Here is an 18,537-nt window from a genome sequence, read left to right as displayed (position 1 = left end):
TGAGAAAGTAGCTGGGACCACACACACATATCACCATCTCCAACAAAGGTTTTTTGTTTGTTTGTTTTGTAGGTTTCCCCATGTTGCCCAGGTTGTTCTCAAACTCCTCATCTCAAGTGATCACCAGCCTTGGCCTCACAAAGTGCCAGGATTACAGGTGTGAGCAATCACACCCAGCCACCACTGCTTCTTTCTGAACATTTAGAATTCTCTCTTTGATCTGTTATCTTAGAACAGTGCTTTTAAGACTGCAGGTTGTTATGGCCCCTGCCATAGGTTGTGAAATTAACTTGATAATGAACTGTAATGGAATAGAAAATACTAGATAACATGCCATATAGTACAGGTGCATATTTAAATACATCTACTGGATTATGTGTATACTGGGTCTTAGTGTAAAGATACTTGGCCTTCCAACTTAGTATTTAATGCTATTGTAGGTAAATACTCTAGTTTTACTTGTTTGTGTCATATCCCTTTTATGTTAAACCCCTCCCCTGCTCTGTATGTGCTTTATTTATGTAACTTTGACTATATCTTATTCTCATTGCCAATGCTTCTCTTAATCATCTTAGCATATCATTTTATGCTCTTCTAGATAATCCCCACTTACATCCTCTTTACATGCACAGAGGTGGCATTTTCAGAATCCTACCTCTTCTCTCTATGGCTGCTACATCCATTTAAGTCCATGATGCAGTCAGTTCTCAGTAGCCTTCTAACCAATATTCCTGTTTACACTCGTGCCCCAGATTGTCTTCACATAGCAGCCAGAGTGATCCTTCTGAAGTGTAAGTTAAGTCATTATCACCTTATTATTAAAAATCCTCTAGTGACTTTACTCAGAGTAATTTCCAAAGTCTTATATTCTGGCACTGCTGCTGCATCTCCAAATCTTCCTTCATTTTCCTTATTCATTCTGCTGCTGTGTAAATCGTGCATGCCTCCTTCCACCTCAGGGTTTTTACTTCTTTTCTCTCTTTTTAAAAAATTCATTTCCCTAAGATTTTTCATGGGTTGCTCCCTTGGTTTTGTTCCCCCCACACACACACTCCCCGATCTCTGCTTAAATATCAACTTCATTGAAGGCATACTTGGTCAACTTAGCAGAGATCATTATCTATATGAAATCGTGGCTCCCCTACCCTGCACTTGGTTCTCTTCATAGCACTTATCACTTCTCCTGTTGTATATGTTTTTGTTTGCCTGTATCTCTCTCCTTACTATGTTTCTATTTTGTTGACTACTGAATCTTCACTATTTAGAATAGTTTCTGGCACATTTCAGGCTCTTAAATATTGAATAAATTCATGAATACACGCTCAAAGGGAAGAAAAGATGTGAAGTTGGTGGGGAGTAGGAATTAAATGTGTAGTCTCTTTGCCAATTAAACTACACTGTCTCCATTTTTATTCTTGGATTATATAGCTATAAGGAAGTTTAAAAGCAAGCCCAAGAATGTATTTTTATTTTTTACCCTTTAAACTGGGTGAACTGTGCTTTATCTCTAGTTACTTTCTTCACCCAAGGAAAATGTATTGAGTAGCTAAAATACCTGCCGAAAATAAAATAGTTCTTTTTACTGTTTTCGCTAGTAGAATGGTGGAGAGCAGGGATCAGCAACTTATAAAACCCTAAATTAAAAATGCTCATGCCTGTAATGCCAACACTTTGGGAGGCCAAGGTAGGAGGATCTCTGGGAGCCAGGAGTTTGAGTCTACACTCAACTTTGATGATGCCATTGCACTCTAGCCTGGGTGACAGGGTGAGACACTGTCTCTAAAACAATGATAAAAGTTTTAAAATTTTGAAATGTGTGGCCAAGCACAGTGTCTCAAGCCTATAATCCCAGCACTTTGGGAGGCAAAGTTGGGTGGATCACCTGAGGTCAGGAGTTTGAGACCAGCCTGACCAACATGGTGAAACCCTGTCTCTACTAAAAAATACAAAATTAGCTGGGCATCGTGGTGCATGCCTGTATCTCACCTTCTTGGGAGGCTGAGGGAGAATAGCTTGAACCCAGGAGGCGGAGGTTGCATTGAGCCAGGATCACACCATTGCACTCCAGCCTGGGCAACAAGAGCGAAACTCCATCTCAAAAACAAACAAATATTTTGAAATATGTGATTTTATTATAGTATATTCTTAGAAACTGGGTTTCCATTTAAAAATCTCATTTTCTGGTTTGTGTCTTTTCCCTCCTTTTTTTAGGAAGAAAAAAGAGGCAATTGATCCCTTACTTTTCAAGTATAAGGTACAACCCACTAAAAAAGAATTACATGAGTCTGCTATTGTTAAAGCAACACAAATCAGGTAAAACTATCTTCTCTATAGTAGTTTAGAATAATTATGTATGTTAGATTAAGAAGGTCTGATGTAGAACAAATGGAAAGTACTGTGATTGCTTTCCTTTTTAAAAATAAATGTACACTTATATGTATATGTTCATAGACTGATTAAAATAAATCCTAAGAATCCTGATGGATACCAGGCACAGTAGCTCATGTCTGTAATCCTAGCACTTTGAGAGGCTAAGCCAGGAGGATTGCTTGAGGCCAGGAGTTTAAGACTAGCCTGGACAATGGGGCAAGACCCTGTCTCTATTTAAAAAAAAAAAAATCCTAATGGACTTCTTGAGCCCATTGTTTAGATGAGTAACTAGCCGCAAATAGTCTTCTATCTAAAGAATTAAAAAGGATCCTGTTTATGAAATACTCTTCATGAGATAACTCAGTTTTTTAACACTAATGATGGCACCCAGGCTGATTTTAATTTTTAAGAGAATTTTAATGAATATAACTGTATGAGTAATAGTCTGGTTTTCTAAAATTTGATTTACTCTCTGTAGCGTATTTTCCTTAAAGTTTGTTTTCTAAGTGTCTCCTAAACAACAAATGCATATTCTTTTTGTAGTAGACTTTTTATAGTAGATTCACTCATGTAGATCTTACAACTTCCCACATAAATACCTCTGAAAGTTTCTTGTGACTTCATTAATACTGTTAGAAGATGAAGTGTCCTTTGATTCCTAAGCTTGAAATTCAGGTTATAAATTTACAGAGATAATGGAGTTTGGGTTGAATTCTTTGATGCTATCACAACCGTCTTTCACTTCCTTGCCCCCTGTAGCCGGAGAAAACACATATTTTCTCGTGATAAACTAAAGCTTTTTCTGAAGCAACACTGTGAACCACAAGATGGAGTCATTAAAATAAAGGTAATCAAATAATGAAATTATTTGTTGGAAGACAGAAAAGAATATGGGTAGTGTTATAACATTGCTGAAATGTTATTTCAAAGATGATTAAAGATTGCTCTCTTTTAATCTAGAGCCTATTTTTAGTACTTTATTTATTGGATTAATTACCACTTTAAGAATTTCTAGAATTGTTAGTTCAGTTACTACCACTTATAGAAAAGAGCAGTAAGAACAGGTGAAAATAAAAAATTTGGAAACAGAAAAGTTTATCAGGTGGGGCAACTATAGCTTCCTAATACCTGTAGTGTGGTTTTGGCTTGCAAAGAATAGATAGATTCAAAGAACAATGCTAAACAGAGCCTACTAGGTGAGAGAACAACGTATAATAAAAAGAGCATTGGCTGGGCACAGTGGCTCACGCCTATAATCCTTGTACTTTGGGAGACCAAAATGTACATATTGCTTGAGACCAGGAGTTTGAGACCAGCCTGGGCAACATGGCGGACCCTGTATCGTCAAAAATTACAAAAACTAGCTGTGTATGGTAGTGGGTGACTGCAGTCCCAGCTACCTAGGAAGCTGAGGTAAAGAATCACGTGAGCCTGGGGAGGTCAAGGCTGCAGTGAGCTGTGATTGTACCACTGCACTACAGCATGGACAACAGAGTGAGACCCTGTCTCAAAATAATAATAAAAGTATCATGCTAATACTAAGCAGACAGATTATATTTTATTAATAGCCGTTGAGAGGAAAAAGTCAACTTAGAGATTTCACATTGCACACTAAGTAAAAAGTTAAACAGTAAAACTCAAAGCAATTTTTAAAAATGCAAAATACTCAACTTTCATTGGGATAAAGACACTCTTAAGTAAAAGAGCAACAGAATGGAGCCTCATGTGATGGTGTGTGCCTGTATTCCCAGGTACTCTGAAGGCTGAGGTGGGAAGGATCACTTGAGCCTGGGATTTCAAGTCCAGCCTGGGCAATGTAGCAAGATCCTCCCCCCGCCCCCAGTCCCTCCCTCTCTTTTGAGACAGTCACACTCTGTTATCCCAGCTGGAGTGGAGTGGCACAATCTCAGATCACTGCAACCTCTGCCTCCCGTGTTCAATCGATTCTCCTGCCTCAGCCTCTCGAGTAGCTGGGACTACAGGCACGCACCACCACGCCCAGCTAATTTTTCTGTTTTTAGTAGAGACAGGGTTTCACCATGTTGGCCGGGCTGGTCTTGAACTCTTGACCTCAGGTGATCCACCTGCCTCCCAGAGTGCTGTGATTATAGGCATGAACCACCACACCCGGCCTGATCCTGTCTCTTGAAGAAAAAAAAAAAGGTGGGGGGTGGGGGGGCAAGAACAACACACACCTGGGGCTTATCAGAAGGTGGGAGGAGGGAGAGGATGGGGAAAAATAACTAATGGTCACTTGGCTTAAAACCTGGGTGATAAAGTAATCTGCACAACAAAAGCCCATGAGACACTTTTACCTATGTAACAAACCTGCAAATGCACCTCTGAACTTAAAAGTTTAAAAAGCCAATAGAATGGGTTAGAGAGATGTATGTGTTAGTCACAAATCAGCTCCTGCATGTGTAAGATTTGTGCATTTCACTGTATATAAATGTTTAAAAATAAGAGAAACTTAAAAAGAACGAGTTTATGTGAAAAGTTAATATTTCACATCTCTAGAGGCAAGATTGATAAAAATGGACACTTCATTAACTATTAGAATAATAAAGTTAAGTCTAACTGAAAAGAAATGAAACAAATTTTGATGGTAAACGTGATGAGGTACTCAGGAGAAATAGGAAAAAAAATAACAAGGATGAGATCAAGCATAAACATAGGTTTTAAAATGTCATGCATAAGTGAGCCAAGATCACGACACTGCACTCCATCCTGGGCGAAAGAAGGAGACTCCATCTCAAAGAAAAAAAAAAGTCATGCATAGATTTCAAGGGCAAGCACTGGAGGAAAGATAGCTTGAGTAAATACAATGAAGAACTCAAATTAGCTAGAAAAACATAACTACCCCAATAGGAAAATGGTCAAATAAATATGAGTAAAATTCACAGTGGATGAAATATAAAAACTTGAAAATGTAAGTCATCTGAAAAATAAATATGCTTACATTTAAAAAAATTATGTATCTGCCTTGATACGATTCAGTTTTGCTCTGTCTATAGCATTGATTATCAGGTACCCATATTAAATGATGCTTACAAAAAGTTTTAATGATTTAGATACTTGTGATAAATGGGTAGAACAGTGCTTGGCACTTGGTGGACAATCGATATATGTGAATAGTTGTATACGTATATTGTAAACAGCCAGTTGGCCAATTCCTCTAATTTACAAAGATTTCTTACACATCAGTGAGCAAAGATGACCCAATTGAAAGATGGTGATAAAAGACACCAGCAAGTATTTCGCCAAGGAAAAAAGTCAATGAACATGGAAAGAAGCTCAACTTTACTTAATAAATAAATGGAAATTAAGGTTACAATAAACATTTTTCACTTACAGTGTAATAGAAGATTATTAATGGATATGCTGGTGTATTAATCCATTCTCACTCTGCTATAAAGATATCTGAGACTGGGTAACTTAGAAAAGAGGTTTAATCAGCCCACGGTTCTATGGGCTATACAGGCTGCTGCTTCTGGGGAGGCCTCAGGAAACCTAGAAAGCAAGCACATCTTTACATGGCTGACAGGAGAGAGAGTGTGTGAAGTGGGAGGTGCTATGCACTTTCAAACAAGCAGACCTCATGAGAACAGCAAGGGGGAAGTCTGCGCCATGATTCAGTCACCTCTTACCAAGCCCGTCCTCTAACACTGAGGAGTATAATTCCACATAGATCTGGGTGGGGACACAGAGCCAAATCATATCAGCACAATACTTAGTGAGCAAGCACACAAAGTTTGATAACCAGTTTTGGTGAGCATAGACTGCTGTTAGAATCTACAAGTACACAAAAATGTGGGTTTTGTGTATTGTGTGTGTGAAATAGGCGCTTTGGCGATTCATGTATTAAAACCTATTTTGGCCTTTTTGAGGTGTATGTATATTTGAGAGGAAACCACCCATGTGCTTTATATTATAGGTTCAGTTCTGTAGACAATTACATAATTCTATTCTGTAGATAATTATCCCACATAAATCAGAGATTATGTGGGATGAAATATGATCATTTTAATGAAACCTCCTTTAATGTGAAATTTTGATAGATTCTTGATTTATTATAATGACCAGAACTGGTTGAGTTTTAGGTGTTTAAAGCTGTGCTCTACCTACAAAAATAATTATACACAAAATAGCTTTTTCTGTTTTGTTAACTTTTTATATTTTGTTTCATTATTTTCTCACATTTCTTGAAAGCAATTTCTGTAAGTGGCATTTGTTTTCATTCACTTGTTTGTTTTGAGAGGAATAATGACAATCTTGGTCATTAGGTAAAAAATAACAAAAAGTCTAGGTTTACACATGGATAAAAGGTAAGCAAGACTGGGTGCAGTGGCTTATACCTGTAATCCCAGCACTTTGGAAGTCCAGAGTAGGAGGATCACTTGAGGTCAGGAATTCAAGACCAGCCTAGCCAACATGGTGAGACCCTGTCTCCTAAAAATACAAAAATTATCAAGGTGTGGTGGTGCGCACCTGTAATCTCAGCTACTGGGGAGACTGTGAGGCAGGAAAATTACTTGACCTAGGAGGCAGAGGTTGCAGTGTGCCAAGATCATGCCACTGCACTCTAGCCTGGGTGACAGAGCAAGACTCTGTCTCAAAATAAATAAAATTTTAAATTTTAAAAAGGTAAATTATAGATACAAGGTAAGGAGAGAAAGTCTTGGATTTAGTAATTATTACAGAACCACACCATTTCCGGGAAGAATGAGTTATTCTGAACTTAAATTCTTTGTTTAAACATTATAGGAATTTGCAGATATTTCTGCTTTTATCAAGACTAGAGGGATGTAATAGGAAATTTGATACATTAAGTATTTAAGTTATTACTGTACCTTGGGAGGAAAATCTAAATGAATGTTCAGCATTTGGGAAATGGTTAAGAAAAATTTATCAAGTTAATACAGTGGATTTTTACTGTTAAATATATAGATTGATTATTCATTTACATAGCAAATCTCAGACAAAATTAGTCAAAGCAGAACATATTATTGAATAATATAAATGTAATTTTGAAATACAGGAAACTGTACAACCATTCTTGAGGTATTTTATGGTAATTATTGAATTGTGGTTTTTCTGGTAATGCTAATTAATTACATAGCGAAGGAAGGATTGGTTAAACCAACTAAAATGTATTTTACTACACAATAATGCATAAAATTCTAATGCTTTTATCCTGATCTTTTAACAGCATTAATAGTGGCCATATGATATGTTAGGGCATATCTGTATATTGTTTACTGTTTACTAATGTGTTATTATTGTACCCTATGTCTTTGTTTTATTTAGGAATCATCTCTTTCAATGTACAAATTAGCAGAACAAGATTTTTCTTATTTCTTCCCTGATGATCCACCCACATTTATCTTCAGTCCGGCTAACAGACGAAGAGGGAGACCTCCCAAACGAATACCTATTAATCTGGTAAGTAGAGAATTGATTAAAACTCCATTTTCACTGTTAATAAAACAGTATTCAGAATCAAGAAGTATGTGTGTCTCCCCTCACATTCATAGCTTAGAGGAAGAAACTCATTACCTCACAAAAAAATATGTGAGTATGTACTGTATGTTGATAACTGCTCAGTAGTGAAGCTTGTAGAGGTTTCAAGTGTAAATTAGATATGACCTTCATACCATAGGGGTTTTATACCAAAGTGGAAGCAAGCCTATAAGCAATTACTGAAATGGAAAGCAGGTAATAAACATGGGATTGAAGTGTAAAATAAAGAGCAATAAATAGTGACCGGAGGAAGTTATCGGGGCTTTAAAGAAAACAATAATGCAGCTGGGCACAGTGGCTCTTGCCAGGAATCCCAGCACTTTGGGAGACTGAGGTGGGTGGACATTTGAGTCCAGGAGTTCCAGACTAGCCTGGCCAACATGGCAAAACTCTTTCTCTACTCAAAATACAGGAGCCTGAGGCACAAGAATTGCTCAAAGCTGGGAGGCAGAGGCTGAGGTTGCTGTGAGCCAAGATCACGCCACACTACACTTTAGCCTCAGCAACAAAACCAAGACTTAATCTAAAAAAATTTTTAAAACTACACAAATCAATTAGGTTAGAGAAATTATTCTTAGAAGAAATAAAAAATAAATAAAAATCTGACATTGTTTAACATTGGCCACAAGAATTTTTCTGGTATGTCTTTTTCTGCATCTTTTTTTTTTTTTTTTTTTTTTTGAGACGGAGTTTCGTTCTTGTTACCCAGGCTGGAGTGCAATGGTGCAATCTTGGCTCACCGCAACCTCCGCCTCCTGGGTTCAGGCAATTCTCCTGCCTCAGCCCCCTGAGTAGCTGGGATTACAGGCACGCGCCACCATGCCCAGCTAATTTTTTGTATTTTTAGTAGAGACGGGGTTTCACCATGTTGACCAGGATGGTCTCAATCTCTTGACCTCGTGATCCACCTGCCTCGGCCTCCCAAAGTGCTGGGATTACACACTTGAGCCATTCTGCATCTTTTTTATTTGATACTTATACCATCCAGTTTGTAAAGTAAGCTTAAAGTTTTAAGTTTTTTGTTTGCTTTTTCTAACGTATTTTTTAAGGCTCTTTCTATATATTGCCATTTTTTCCTGAGACAGACTTGTAATAATTTATAGATCTACACAGTTAACTCATGTTCTGTTTATTACTAAGATTAGAGTTATTAATAGTTCAGTTATGCTTTTTTTTTTTTTTGAGACGGAGTCTCACTCAGTCACCCATGCTAGAATGCAATGGCATGACCTTGGCTCTCTGCAACCTCCACCTCCTGGGTTGAAGCAGTTTTTCTGCCTCAGCCTCCTGAGTAATTGGGACTACAGGTGCGTGCCACCATGGCTGGCTAATTTTTTGCATTTTTAGTAGGGATGGGGTTTCACCATATTGGCGAGGCTTGTCTCGAACGCCTGACCTCAAGTTATCCTTCCGCCTCGGCACCCAAAATTCTAAGATTACAAGCGTGAGCCGCCTGTACCAGGCCCAGTTATACTTTAGAATAAAAACTCATTTTAGACTGAGTACAGTGGCTCGCTTTGGGAGGCTGAGGTGAGCAGACCACTTGAGGTAAGGAGTTCAAGACCAGCCTGGCCAACACAGCAAAACCTCATCTCTACTAAAAATAAAAAAAATTTAGCTGGGTGTGGTGGCACATGCCTGCAATCCCAGCTACTTGGGAGGCTGAGGCAGAAGAATCACTTGAGCATAGGAGATGGAGGTTACAGAAAGCTGAGATCACACCACTGCACTCCAGCCTGGAGGGTAGAGCGAGATTCTGTCTCACAAAAAAAATCATTTTAGTATAAAGAAAATGTAATTGGTGAAAGTTTAAAATTTTTTTCTTCTTATTACTATAAGAACCAGGCATACTATTTTTGTTTGTTTTTTAGGAGGACAATATTGGTAATAAACAGATTCTTGCAAGTTATAGGAACAAAACTACTAAAGAAAGAGATAAACTTTTGAAACAAGAAGAAATGAAGTCACTGGGTGAGTTTTAACATTCTTTCCAAAAACTGATTTGGAATTAGAAAGAATATTTCTCTGTGCCTGATTGGGGGGTGTTTGTGACATGGCATGTTTCTGGTTTATTTTATTTTATTTTATTGAGACAGTCTTGCTTTGTTGCCCAGCTGGAATGCAGTAGCTTGATCTTGGCTCACTGCAACCTCCGACTCCCTGGTTTAAGCGATTCTCTTGCCTCAGCCTCTGGAGTAGCTGGGATTACAGGCACACACCATCATGCCCAGCTAACTTTTTATGTATTTTTTTTAGTAGAGACGAGGTTTCACCATGTTGACCAGGGTGGTCTCAATCTCCTGACTTGGTGATCAACCCACCTCGGCCTCCCAGAGTGCTGGGATTATGGCGTGAGCCACCACACTCAAGCCACCACACCCGGCCTGGTTTATTGTTTTGAGGTGCAGCTATTTTTTCTATCAGATAACTATTGTGTATTTGTTAGTTCGCTTGTTTTACAAATAAGACTGCTTCATCTCTTAAAATGATATTTCATGGTCTAGGGTATTCCCTATTAAATTGCTTAGTGCTAGATTAAGCAGAAGTTTGAATTTCCATGGGTTGCAAACTGGGCCTATTTTGTTTGATTCATACAGCCTTTTAAAACATTGCTTCCCAAACTTGAATATACATATGAATCACTTGGGGATCTTGTTAAAATGAAGATTCTAAATTAGTAGATCTGGTGGGGGAAATGAGATTCTGCATTTTTAACAGGGGGATGATGACCTTGCTGCTGGTCTTCAGATCACACTTTGGGTATTAGGGCTTTCAAAGGCAGGGATATGTTTGTCTCAGTACTGTAGTTTGTCTTAAACTTACCCAGTTTGCTTTTCCTATTTTAATCACCTGCTGGCTCCCTCTAGGAATTTTAAGAGTCTACTAATCTCATTTAACCTTAAACTATTTCAAGGATTCTGTTATTTATATATATTAAAAAAGCCAACTGTTATTTTTTGTCTGTAGGTAGTTCTAAGTTTAATTTTTCTCCACAGCTTTTGAAAAGGCTAAATTAAAAAGAGAAAAAGCAGATGCCTTAGAAGCGAAGAAAAAAGAAAAAGAAGATAAAGAGAAAAAGAGGGAAGAATTGAAAAAAATTGTTGAAGAGGAGAGACTAAAGAAAAAAGAAGAAAAAGAGAGGCTTAAAGTAGAAAGAGAAAAGGTATTCATTTGAGTATATTAGCTATATTCTATATATATGGTAACATTACATATCTATATCCATGGTTGATTTTCAAATGCTTTTACTACTTTCATTCACATTTATGAATGTTCATAGAAAGCTGATAAACAATATTGGTTTATCTCCCTTTTGCTTTGGAAAATTTAACATTTACACCTCACTTAAAACCTCTTTTAGAATGCAGTTCTAAATGATTTCATTGTTTAGACTTCCCGAATTTAGGGAAAATGATATATGTAAAAGTTTATATGTAAAACTTTAAGAGGTAAAATACACAGTTTGAAAAATAAAATAGGCCAGGCATGGTGGCTCATGCTTGTAATCCCAGTACTTTGGAAGGCCAAGGCAGGTGGATCACAAGATCAGAAGCTCAGGAGCAGCCTGGCCAGCATGGTGAAACGCTGTCTCTCCTAAAAATACAAAAATTAGCCAGGCATGGTTGTGTGTGCCTATAATCCCAGCTACTCATGAGACTGAGGCAGGAGAATCACTTGAAAACGGGAGGCAGAGGTTGCAGTGAGCTGAGATCGTGCCATTGCACTCCAGCCTGCACAGCAGAGTGAGTCTACATCTCAAAAATAAATAAATAAAAAGAAAGTAAATATTATAACAAGAATGTATTACTGTGTTCTTGTCCTATTTGAAAAGTAAGGTGTATAATAGTGTTTCAGCAAATCTTTTGATTGTGGTCTTCAGTGGTATATATTCCTTATAGAATTCTATAGCTAGTTTCCTCCAAAGTCAGTCATTTTCAGATTTCTTGGGATATTCACAAGTAGCCTTAGAGGATCATGCTGTGCTCATTTTAGTTGTCTATAGTGTCCCTTGAATGTTTTTCAAATAGGCCATTGAGGTGGTGTCGGAGGTCTAATAAAAGTTTACTCCAGAAAATGTAGAGGACAGAAAAATTACCTGAAATCTGATGGTAACATTTAGACACAGAATTAACACTTTTTTTTTTTTTGAGGTGAAGTATCACTCTGTCACCAGCTGAAGTGCAGTGCCTTGATCTGTGCTGACTGCAACCTCTACCTCCCAGGTTCAAGCAATTCTCCTGCCTCAGCTTCTCGCATAGCTGGGATTAGAGGTGCCCACCACCACACCAGGCCAATTTTTGTATTTTTGGTAGAGACAGAGTTTCACCATGTTGGCCAGGCTGGTCTCAAAATTCTGACCTCAAGCCATCCGCCTGCCTCAACCTCCCAAAGTGCTAGGATTACAGGCATGAGCCACCATGCCTGGCCAGGGATAGAATTAACACTTTGATTCATTTATTTCTAGTCTTTATTCTGTGCCTTAAAAACATGGATTATTCACCATTTAAAATTTTATATTTTTTTCATCTAATATGATCATAAACATTCTTTCATGTTATTAAATAATCTTAAGTGGAATTTTTAATGACTGTATAATTTATTAAACAGTTACAGCTAGGTGCTTTACAATTTTTTGCTTATAAATGATACTGCTGTGTTCAAATTTCTGAATAAAGTCTTCTTTTTTGGACTATGTCCCAGGATAAATTTGTAGAAGTAGAATAAATCAGAGGGTAAGAATATTTTTAAAACTTTGTATACATATACATAATGAAGTGTTTTCCAACCATGTGCTTACACTGTTAGCAACAATGAATTAGAATGCTAATCTTACTAGATCCTATAAGAATTATTTCTGAGGTTGGGGGTGGATAACTTACTTAAGCAGACTATTCAAATCACAGTAAATTCTGTAACTAGGCATTTTATATTGAAATCTGTTTACCTCTGTGTTCCTAATTGCAAAGAAGAGAATAACAATAACATATTAAATATATTTAATGGAAAATAGTGAAGTATTTTATTTACACTGCTTTATTAAAGACATTTAGCAGTTAATCTTGCATTTTTTTCAAACACCAGAATCAAAAAGTAAAGGCTTCAGAAGACCAAGTGAGTAAGAAAAATACCTTGAATTACAAGAGAAGTCCATCTATTCTGATACTGTTGCTTTTAAATATTGTTCCCTCTTTGTGTCTCTAGGGTGTTACCAGATTCAAATGAAATCTTGAAAATAATAAATGTATTACAGATATAAGGGGAAGTTTTATTTTGGGTAGTCTAACAATTTATTTTGTCAGGATCTGATTGATTTGAAGTAGAAGGAAAGCTACAGAGCTGCCCAGGCAAGTGCTGGGATTACAGGTGTGAGCCACTGCACTCAGCCCATTTTCAGTCTTTACAGCATTATTTTAATAGGTATTATTTTGATCAGTGGTTCTATAACTTTAGCATGTATTAAAAACCACCAGAAAGGCTTGCTAGAACACCAGTTTCTATGTCCTGTCCTCATAGTTCCTCCCTCAGTAGGTCTGGGGTAAGGTCCAAGTATTTGCATTTCTAACAGGTTCTCAGGAGATGCTGATGCTGCCATATAATATTCTTACATGAATTGTTACTAACTTTTAAAAATTTTTAGGAAAGAGAGAAGTTACGTGAAGAAAAGCGAAAATATGTGGAATACTTAAAACAGTGGAGTAAACCTAGAGAAGATATGGAATGTGATGACCTTAAGGTATAAACATGTTATGTGATGTTTCGCACACATAGGTTTTATATGCCGTATGTGGCTTTGCTGATGAAATCATTCTTTTATTTAATAGCAGCCTCTTTTTTTATATATATTTAACGGAAATAGCTAGTTAAGCATATGTTCACACTTAGAATTCCAAGGTAGCATTGTTTGTGTTTTATAACCAGCTTTGATAATGATTCTTATTCTGTAGAAATAAGTGGTCCGTTTGTGTGATTCTTAATAATCCAAAACCACTGTTGCCAGGCATGCATTTAGCTTGATTGCTAGGTAAGGACTCTGCCTATTTCCAGAAATGGCATAAGTGTCCAAATCAAACTCATTTAATTTGATATATAAAGAACAATTTCTAAATCAGTAGATGGTAGAGTATGTTCCAGATCATAAGGAGATACTACATTGAAGGTATATTTCAAGCTGATTTGACTTCAGAATGTGGGTTAAGAGACTCTTACTAGGAAATATAGTCAGAAATACACCTCAGCCCAAAGTTATGTTCTTGGTTTGAAGAAGAAAAATGTTCCTTTCTCCCAGTCCCTGCGCAGGAACTGTGACTTAGTAAAGCTGGAATAGGTTCAGGACAACCATAATTTTAGAAGTTTCAAAGGCAATTGTGATAAATAGCTAGGGTTGAAAACCAGTAGCCTATAAAGAATAATTCTTAATAGTTAGGTAAAAAGTATGTCATCTCTACCTTTTAAGTTTTCCTGTTCTTGGGTTCAAATAATTATTTAAATTGTTTAATCTTTCAGGAACTTCCAGAACCAACACCAGTGAAAACTAGACTACCTCCTGAAATCTTTGGTGATGCTCTGATGGTTTTGGAGTTCCTTAATGCATTTGGGGAACTTTTTGATCTTCAAGATGAGTTTCCTGATGGAGTGACCCTAGGCAAGTGCTCTAGTTAGCTATTGCTACGTTATAGTTCATCCTTAAATTAGTGCCTTTAAAAAAACAAGCCATCTCTTAAAGTTCTATGGGGTCACTGGAGTTGGAATCTCTCTGAAGGCTTGCCTGACTAGATGTTCAAAATAGCTTCTTCTCACACAGGTCTGGTGCATCGGTCCTCTTCATGCGGCCTCTCATTTCATCAGAGTATATCATACTTATGTGGCACCTGAGGGCTCTAAGAAGCAAGAAGCAGAACTGCTAGCCCTCTTAAAGCCTAGGTCTGGAATTGGCACAGCCTTACTTCTGCCACATTCCATTGATCCAGAGCAGTGAAAGGCCACCTTGGGATTCAGTGGGGTGGTGGGTGGAATAGGTTCCACTTCTTGAGCAGGGAGTGGTATATGTGTGTTTGCAGGCAGGCTATTGCCTACCATTTTTGTAATTCTCTTTGGCCTGTGTACTTACATACTTTTACTTTGTGTAAACATTTATAATAGGGTTTATATAAGGAGAGATTTGGATCAAATTTTGAATTTTTGGCTGTCACATGATAAAATAATTTTCTTAAAATCCATGTAGAGTCTTGGAAATAGAAAATTATAATGCCACTCTTATTTTAATAAAAGTATATTCTTTTGGAGGGCTTTCAAATTCTTTTATTTCTCCTTATGAGAAATAAAAGATGAGGCAAGAATCATTCTGCCTTATAGATCAAGGAGGTATAAACAGTGCTGGTTTAGGTAACAAGTTTAGGCAAGATGAATTAGATAAGAAACATTTATTTATGACTTAAATACAATATTAGGATTAAAACCTAATGCTGATAATGACCTCTCCTATGCACTATTTGCACATAGCCCTCAAGAACAGTGGCACAATAATAAATATTTGCATTTTTATTCAGATTAGAATAAAATTATAATCTTAAAAATGATCCTTAATTCCTGCTTTAAATTTAAATTTAGATGAAATATGTTGATCTTTTTGAGGCTGTTTTGACTTACTTGAATGAGGTGACTTTGGCTTATGATTTTATTGTAATCATTATAAACTGTTTCTTATTTTGGTTTGGATAATACTTGGCTATACATTCATAAATGGATGCTTAAGAAAATAGTTGCACATACTATTGTTGATTAAATGTTTATTATTTCAGTAGAGTTGTTTTTCTGTACATGAACAGAACTTTAAATTCGTTTTAAACATTTTATTCACAGAAGTATTAGAGGAAGCTCTTGTAGGAAATGACAGTGAAGGCCCACTCTGTGAATTGCTTTTTTTCTTCCTGACTGCAATCTTCCAGGCGATAGCTGAAGAAGAAGAGGAGGTAGCCAAAGAGCAACTAACTGATGCTGACACCAAAGGTCAGAGTTCAACATTATTGCTGATTGAACCATAGTAGCTTTGTAGTGAAACTAATTTTTGAAGCCTATTTTTAAGTTAAGTTGGCTTTTATGCTTATAAAATATAGTTGTTCAGGTTACGTGATGTTGAATCATATGCTAACAACATACTGATTATTTTATAAAAATTTTGTTTTAATATAACCTGTGTCTGACAACCTTAAAGATATTTTCCCTTAATGTATCTTACTTTTATTCCTTTAGACTTTTCCTATAATTTAGGAGCATTAGAGATTTCATTGACCAGTACCTGTAATTATAAGAGATTCTGCTAAATAGCATTATAACACTGATTTTTTTTTTTGCCCCCACCTAAGGATATGCTATTTTTTTGAGATGGAGTTTCGCTCTGTCACCAGGCTGGAGTGCAGTGGCACACTCTTGGCTCACTGCAACCTCTGCCTCCTGGATTCAAGTGATTCTCCTGCCTCGGCCTCCCAAGTAGCTGGGATTACAGATGCCTGCCACTACGCCTGGCTAATTTTTGTATTTTGTTAATAGAGACAGGGTTTCACTGTGTTGACCAAGCTGGTCTCGAATTCCTGACCTCATCTGATTTACCCACCTCGGCCTCCCAAAGTGCTGGGATTACAGGCATGAGCCACTGCACCTGGCCAGGAAATACTTTAATTGTAATTAATACTTTAGAATGAAAATACTACTGCTGATTTCAGTTTAGATCTGACAGTTTTTATATCAGAGTTAAGTAAAATTTTACTTTTTTATTTTACTTATTAGTTTGAACTGGATAATTTGCTTTTAAGTTCTGAACACTAAAATATCCGGAGTCAGTGTGTTGTACATGTTAGTGTAGGAATAATTCTTGGGGCAAGCCCTTTCATATTTTTAAAATAGTATGTTCATAATTTTGTTTAGGGTTTACCTCAGTCAGAGGAAAAGTTGATTTTTTTTCAGAGGAAAAAAAATCTCTTCTATTAAGAGATTGATTTGGCCTCCTGAATAATGCCCTGAACTTTGCCATATATGAGATTTAGGACTAGAAACTTGATTAAACAATACTTGAGTGTGTTGCATAAAAATTCACAATAAGAAAGAACTGTTAGGAGACATCTTCATGAGAGAATATTGGTACAAAAAGATGGGACATTCTTCCAGTCAGATAGTTTTGTTGGCTTTAGATAATTCAAGCTCATCTTCCTTTATGCCTAGTCTCTGAAGCAACATGATATTGATGAGTATGCATCCGATATTTGTTGCCTTTTGATTTTACAACCTGAGTTTAAGCAAAATATATTCTCTAGCTTGAGTGCTAACCACCATAGGTCCCTTATTAAGACCATATTAAGCAATATGACCCCTATTGTCATCTCAGATAATTTAGTCAATTAAATGATAATTCTTTTAGCTATTATATTTATTAATGGCCAAGAACGTTATAGGGTTATTGATCAAATTCTAACAATATAAGACATAAAGCTGTATTTAATTCCAGATTTGAAACAAATGAATTTTGTAGTTTTGGAAGATAAAAGTGGAGTAAAAAGGAAACAGTATGGGAAAATTATCTAGTATAGAGGAAAATTATATTAGTAATGTTGGGTGTTTGAATTGCCATTATACTTTTTTTTTTTTTTTTTTTGAAACTGAGTCCCACTCTGTGGCCCAGGCTGCAGTGCAGTGGCGTGATCTCGGCTTAATACAACTTCTACCTCCCTGGTTCAAGCAATTCTCCTGCCTCAGCCTCCTAAGTAGTTGGGATTACAGGTGCGCACTACCACACCCAGCTAATTTTTGTATTTTTAATAGAGACAGGGTTTCACCATGTTAGTCAGACTGATTTCAAACTCTTGCCCTTGTGATCAGCCCACCTCGGCCTCCCAAAGTGCTGGGATTACAGGTGTGAGCCACCGCACCCTGCCCAACCATTATACTTTCATGATTGATCTGTGAGGGTTTTTTTAAAATAACTATTCTCTATATAGGACTATGTATAAATATAAGATATCTCTCTCTAAGTAAGTATTAGGCACTAAATACAAGTTTTAATGCTCTGTTTAAAAATACTTAGCCTGGGCAACATAGTGAGACCCCGTCTCTACAAAAAATAAAACAAGGCTGGGCATAGTAGCTCATGCCTGTAATCCCAGCATTTTGGGAGGCTGAGGATCACTTGAGGTCAGGAATTTAAGACCATCCTGACCAACATGGTGAAACTCCATCTCTACTAAAAATACAAAAATTAGCCAGGTATAGTGGCGCATGCCTGTAATCCTAGCTACTTGAGAAGCTGTGGCAGGAGAATCCTTGAACCCAGGAGACAGATCTCGCTACACTGCACTCCAGCCTGGGCAATAGAGGGAGACTCTGTCTCAATCAATCAATGAATCAGTCAATAAAAGCCAGGTGTAGTGGTGCATGCCTATAGCCCCAGCTACTTGGGAGGCTGAGGTAGGAGGATTGCTTGAGCCAGGGAGTTTGAGGCTGCAGTGATCTGTGATTGTGCCATTGTATGCCATCCTGGGACAGAGGAGAAATTTTAAAAAAGAAAATACTTATTTGAATGTTGGGGAGGAAAAAAAATTAAGTCTGGCATTTTTCACTCTTTTCTCACTTCCCTATTATTTAGTATTGGCCACATTT

At 37.0% G+C, this 18,537-nt stretch overlaps 2 protein-coding genes across 7 annotated transcripts in view; one reads left to right on the top strand and one right to left on the bottom strand.

Moving 5' to 3' along the window:
* Nucleotides 1–18,537, bottom strand: part of SRP54 (signal recognition particle 54) — a 291,642-nt gene that overhangs the window by 202,825 nt on the left and 70,280 nt on the right. The window lies entirely within an intron of this gene.
* Nucleotides 1–18,537, top strand: part of BAZ1A (bromodomain adjacent to zinc finger domain 1A) — a 131,528-nt gene that overhangs the window by 76,705 nt on the left and 36,286 nt on the right. For all 6 annotated transcript variants that reach the window (XM_078334770.1, XM_078334768.1, XM_078334766.1 and 3 more), the window contains 8 exons: nucleotides 2,212–2,313; nucleotides 3,130–3,217; nucleotides 7,678–7,812; nucleotides 9,762–9,861; nucleotides 10,887–11,053; nucleotides 13,529–13,624; nucleotides 14,395–14,533; nucleotides 15,751–15,897. In XM_078334770.1, coding sequence (XP_078190896.1) covers nucleotides 2,212–2,313; nucleotides 3,130–3,217; nucleotides 7,678–7,812; nucleotides 9,762–9,861; nucleotides 10,887–11,053; nucleotides 13,529–13,624; nucleotides 14,395–14,533; nucleotides 15,751–15,897 — 974 coding nt within the window. The remainder of the gene's footprint in view (nucleotides 1–2,211; nucleotides 2,314–3,129; nucleotides 3,218–7,677; nucleotides 7,813–9,761; nucleotides 9,862–10,886; nucleotides 11,054–13,528; nucleotides 13,625–14,394; nucleotides 14,534–15,750; nucleotides 15,898–18,537) is intronic.

This window comes from Callithrix jacchus, chromosome 8, assembly GCF_049354715.1.
Source record: "Callithrix jacchus isolate 240 chromosome 8, calJac240_pri, whole genome shotgun sequence".
NCBI lineage: Eukaryota > Metazoa > Chordata > Mammalia > Primates > Cebidae > Callithrix > Callithrix jacchus.
The sequence above is the reverse complement of the archived record's forward strand: the minus strand, read 5'-3'. Positions and strand labels throughout refer to the sequence as shown.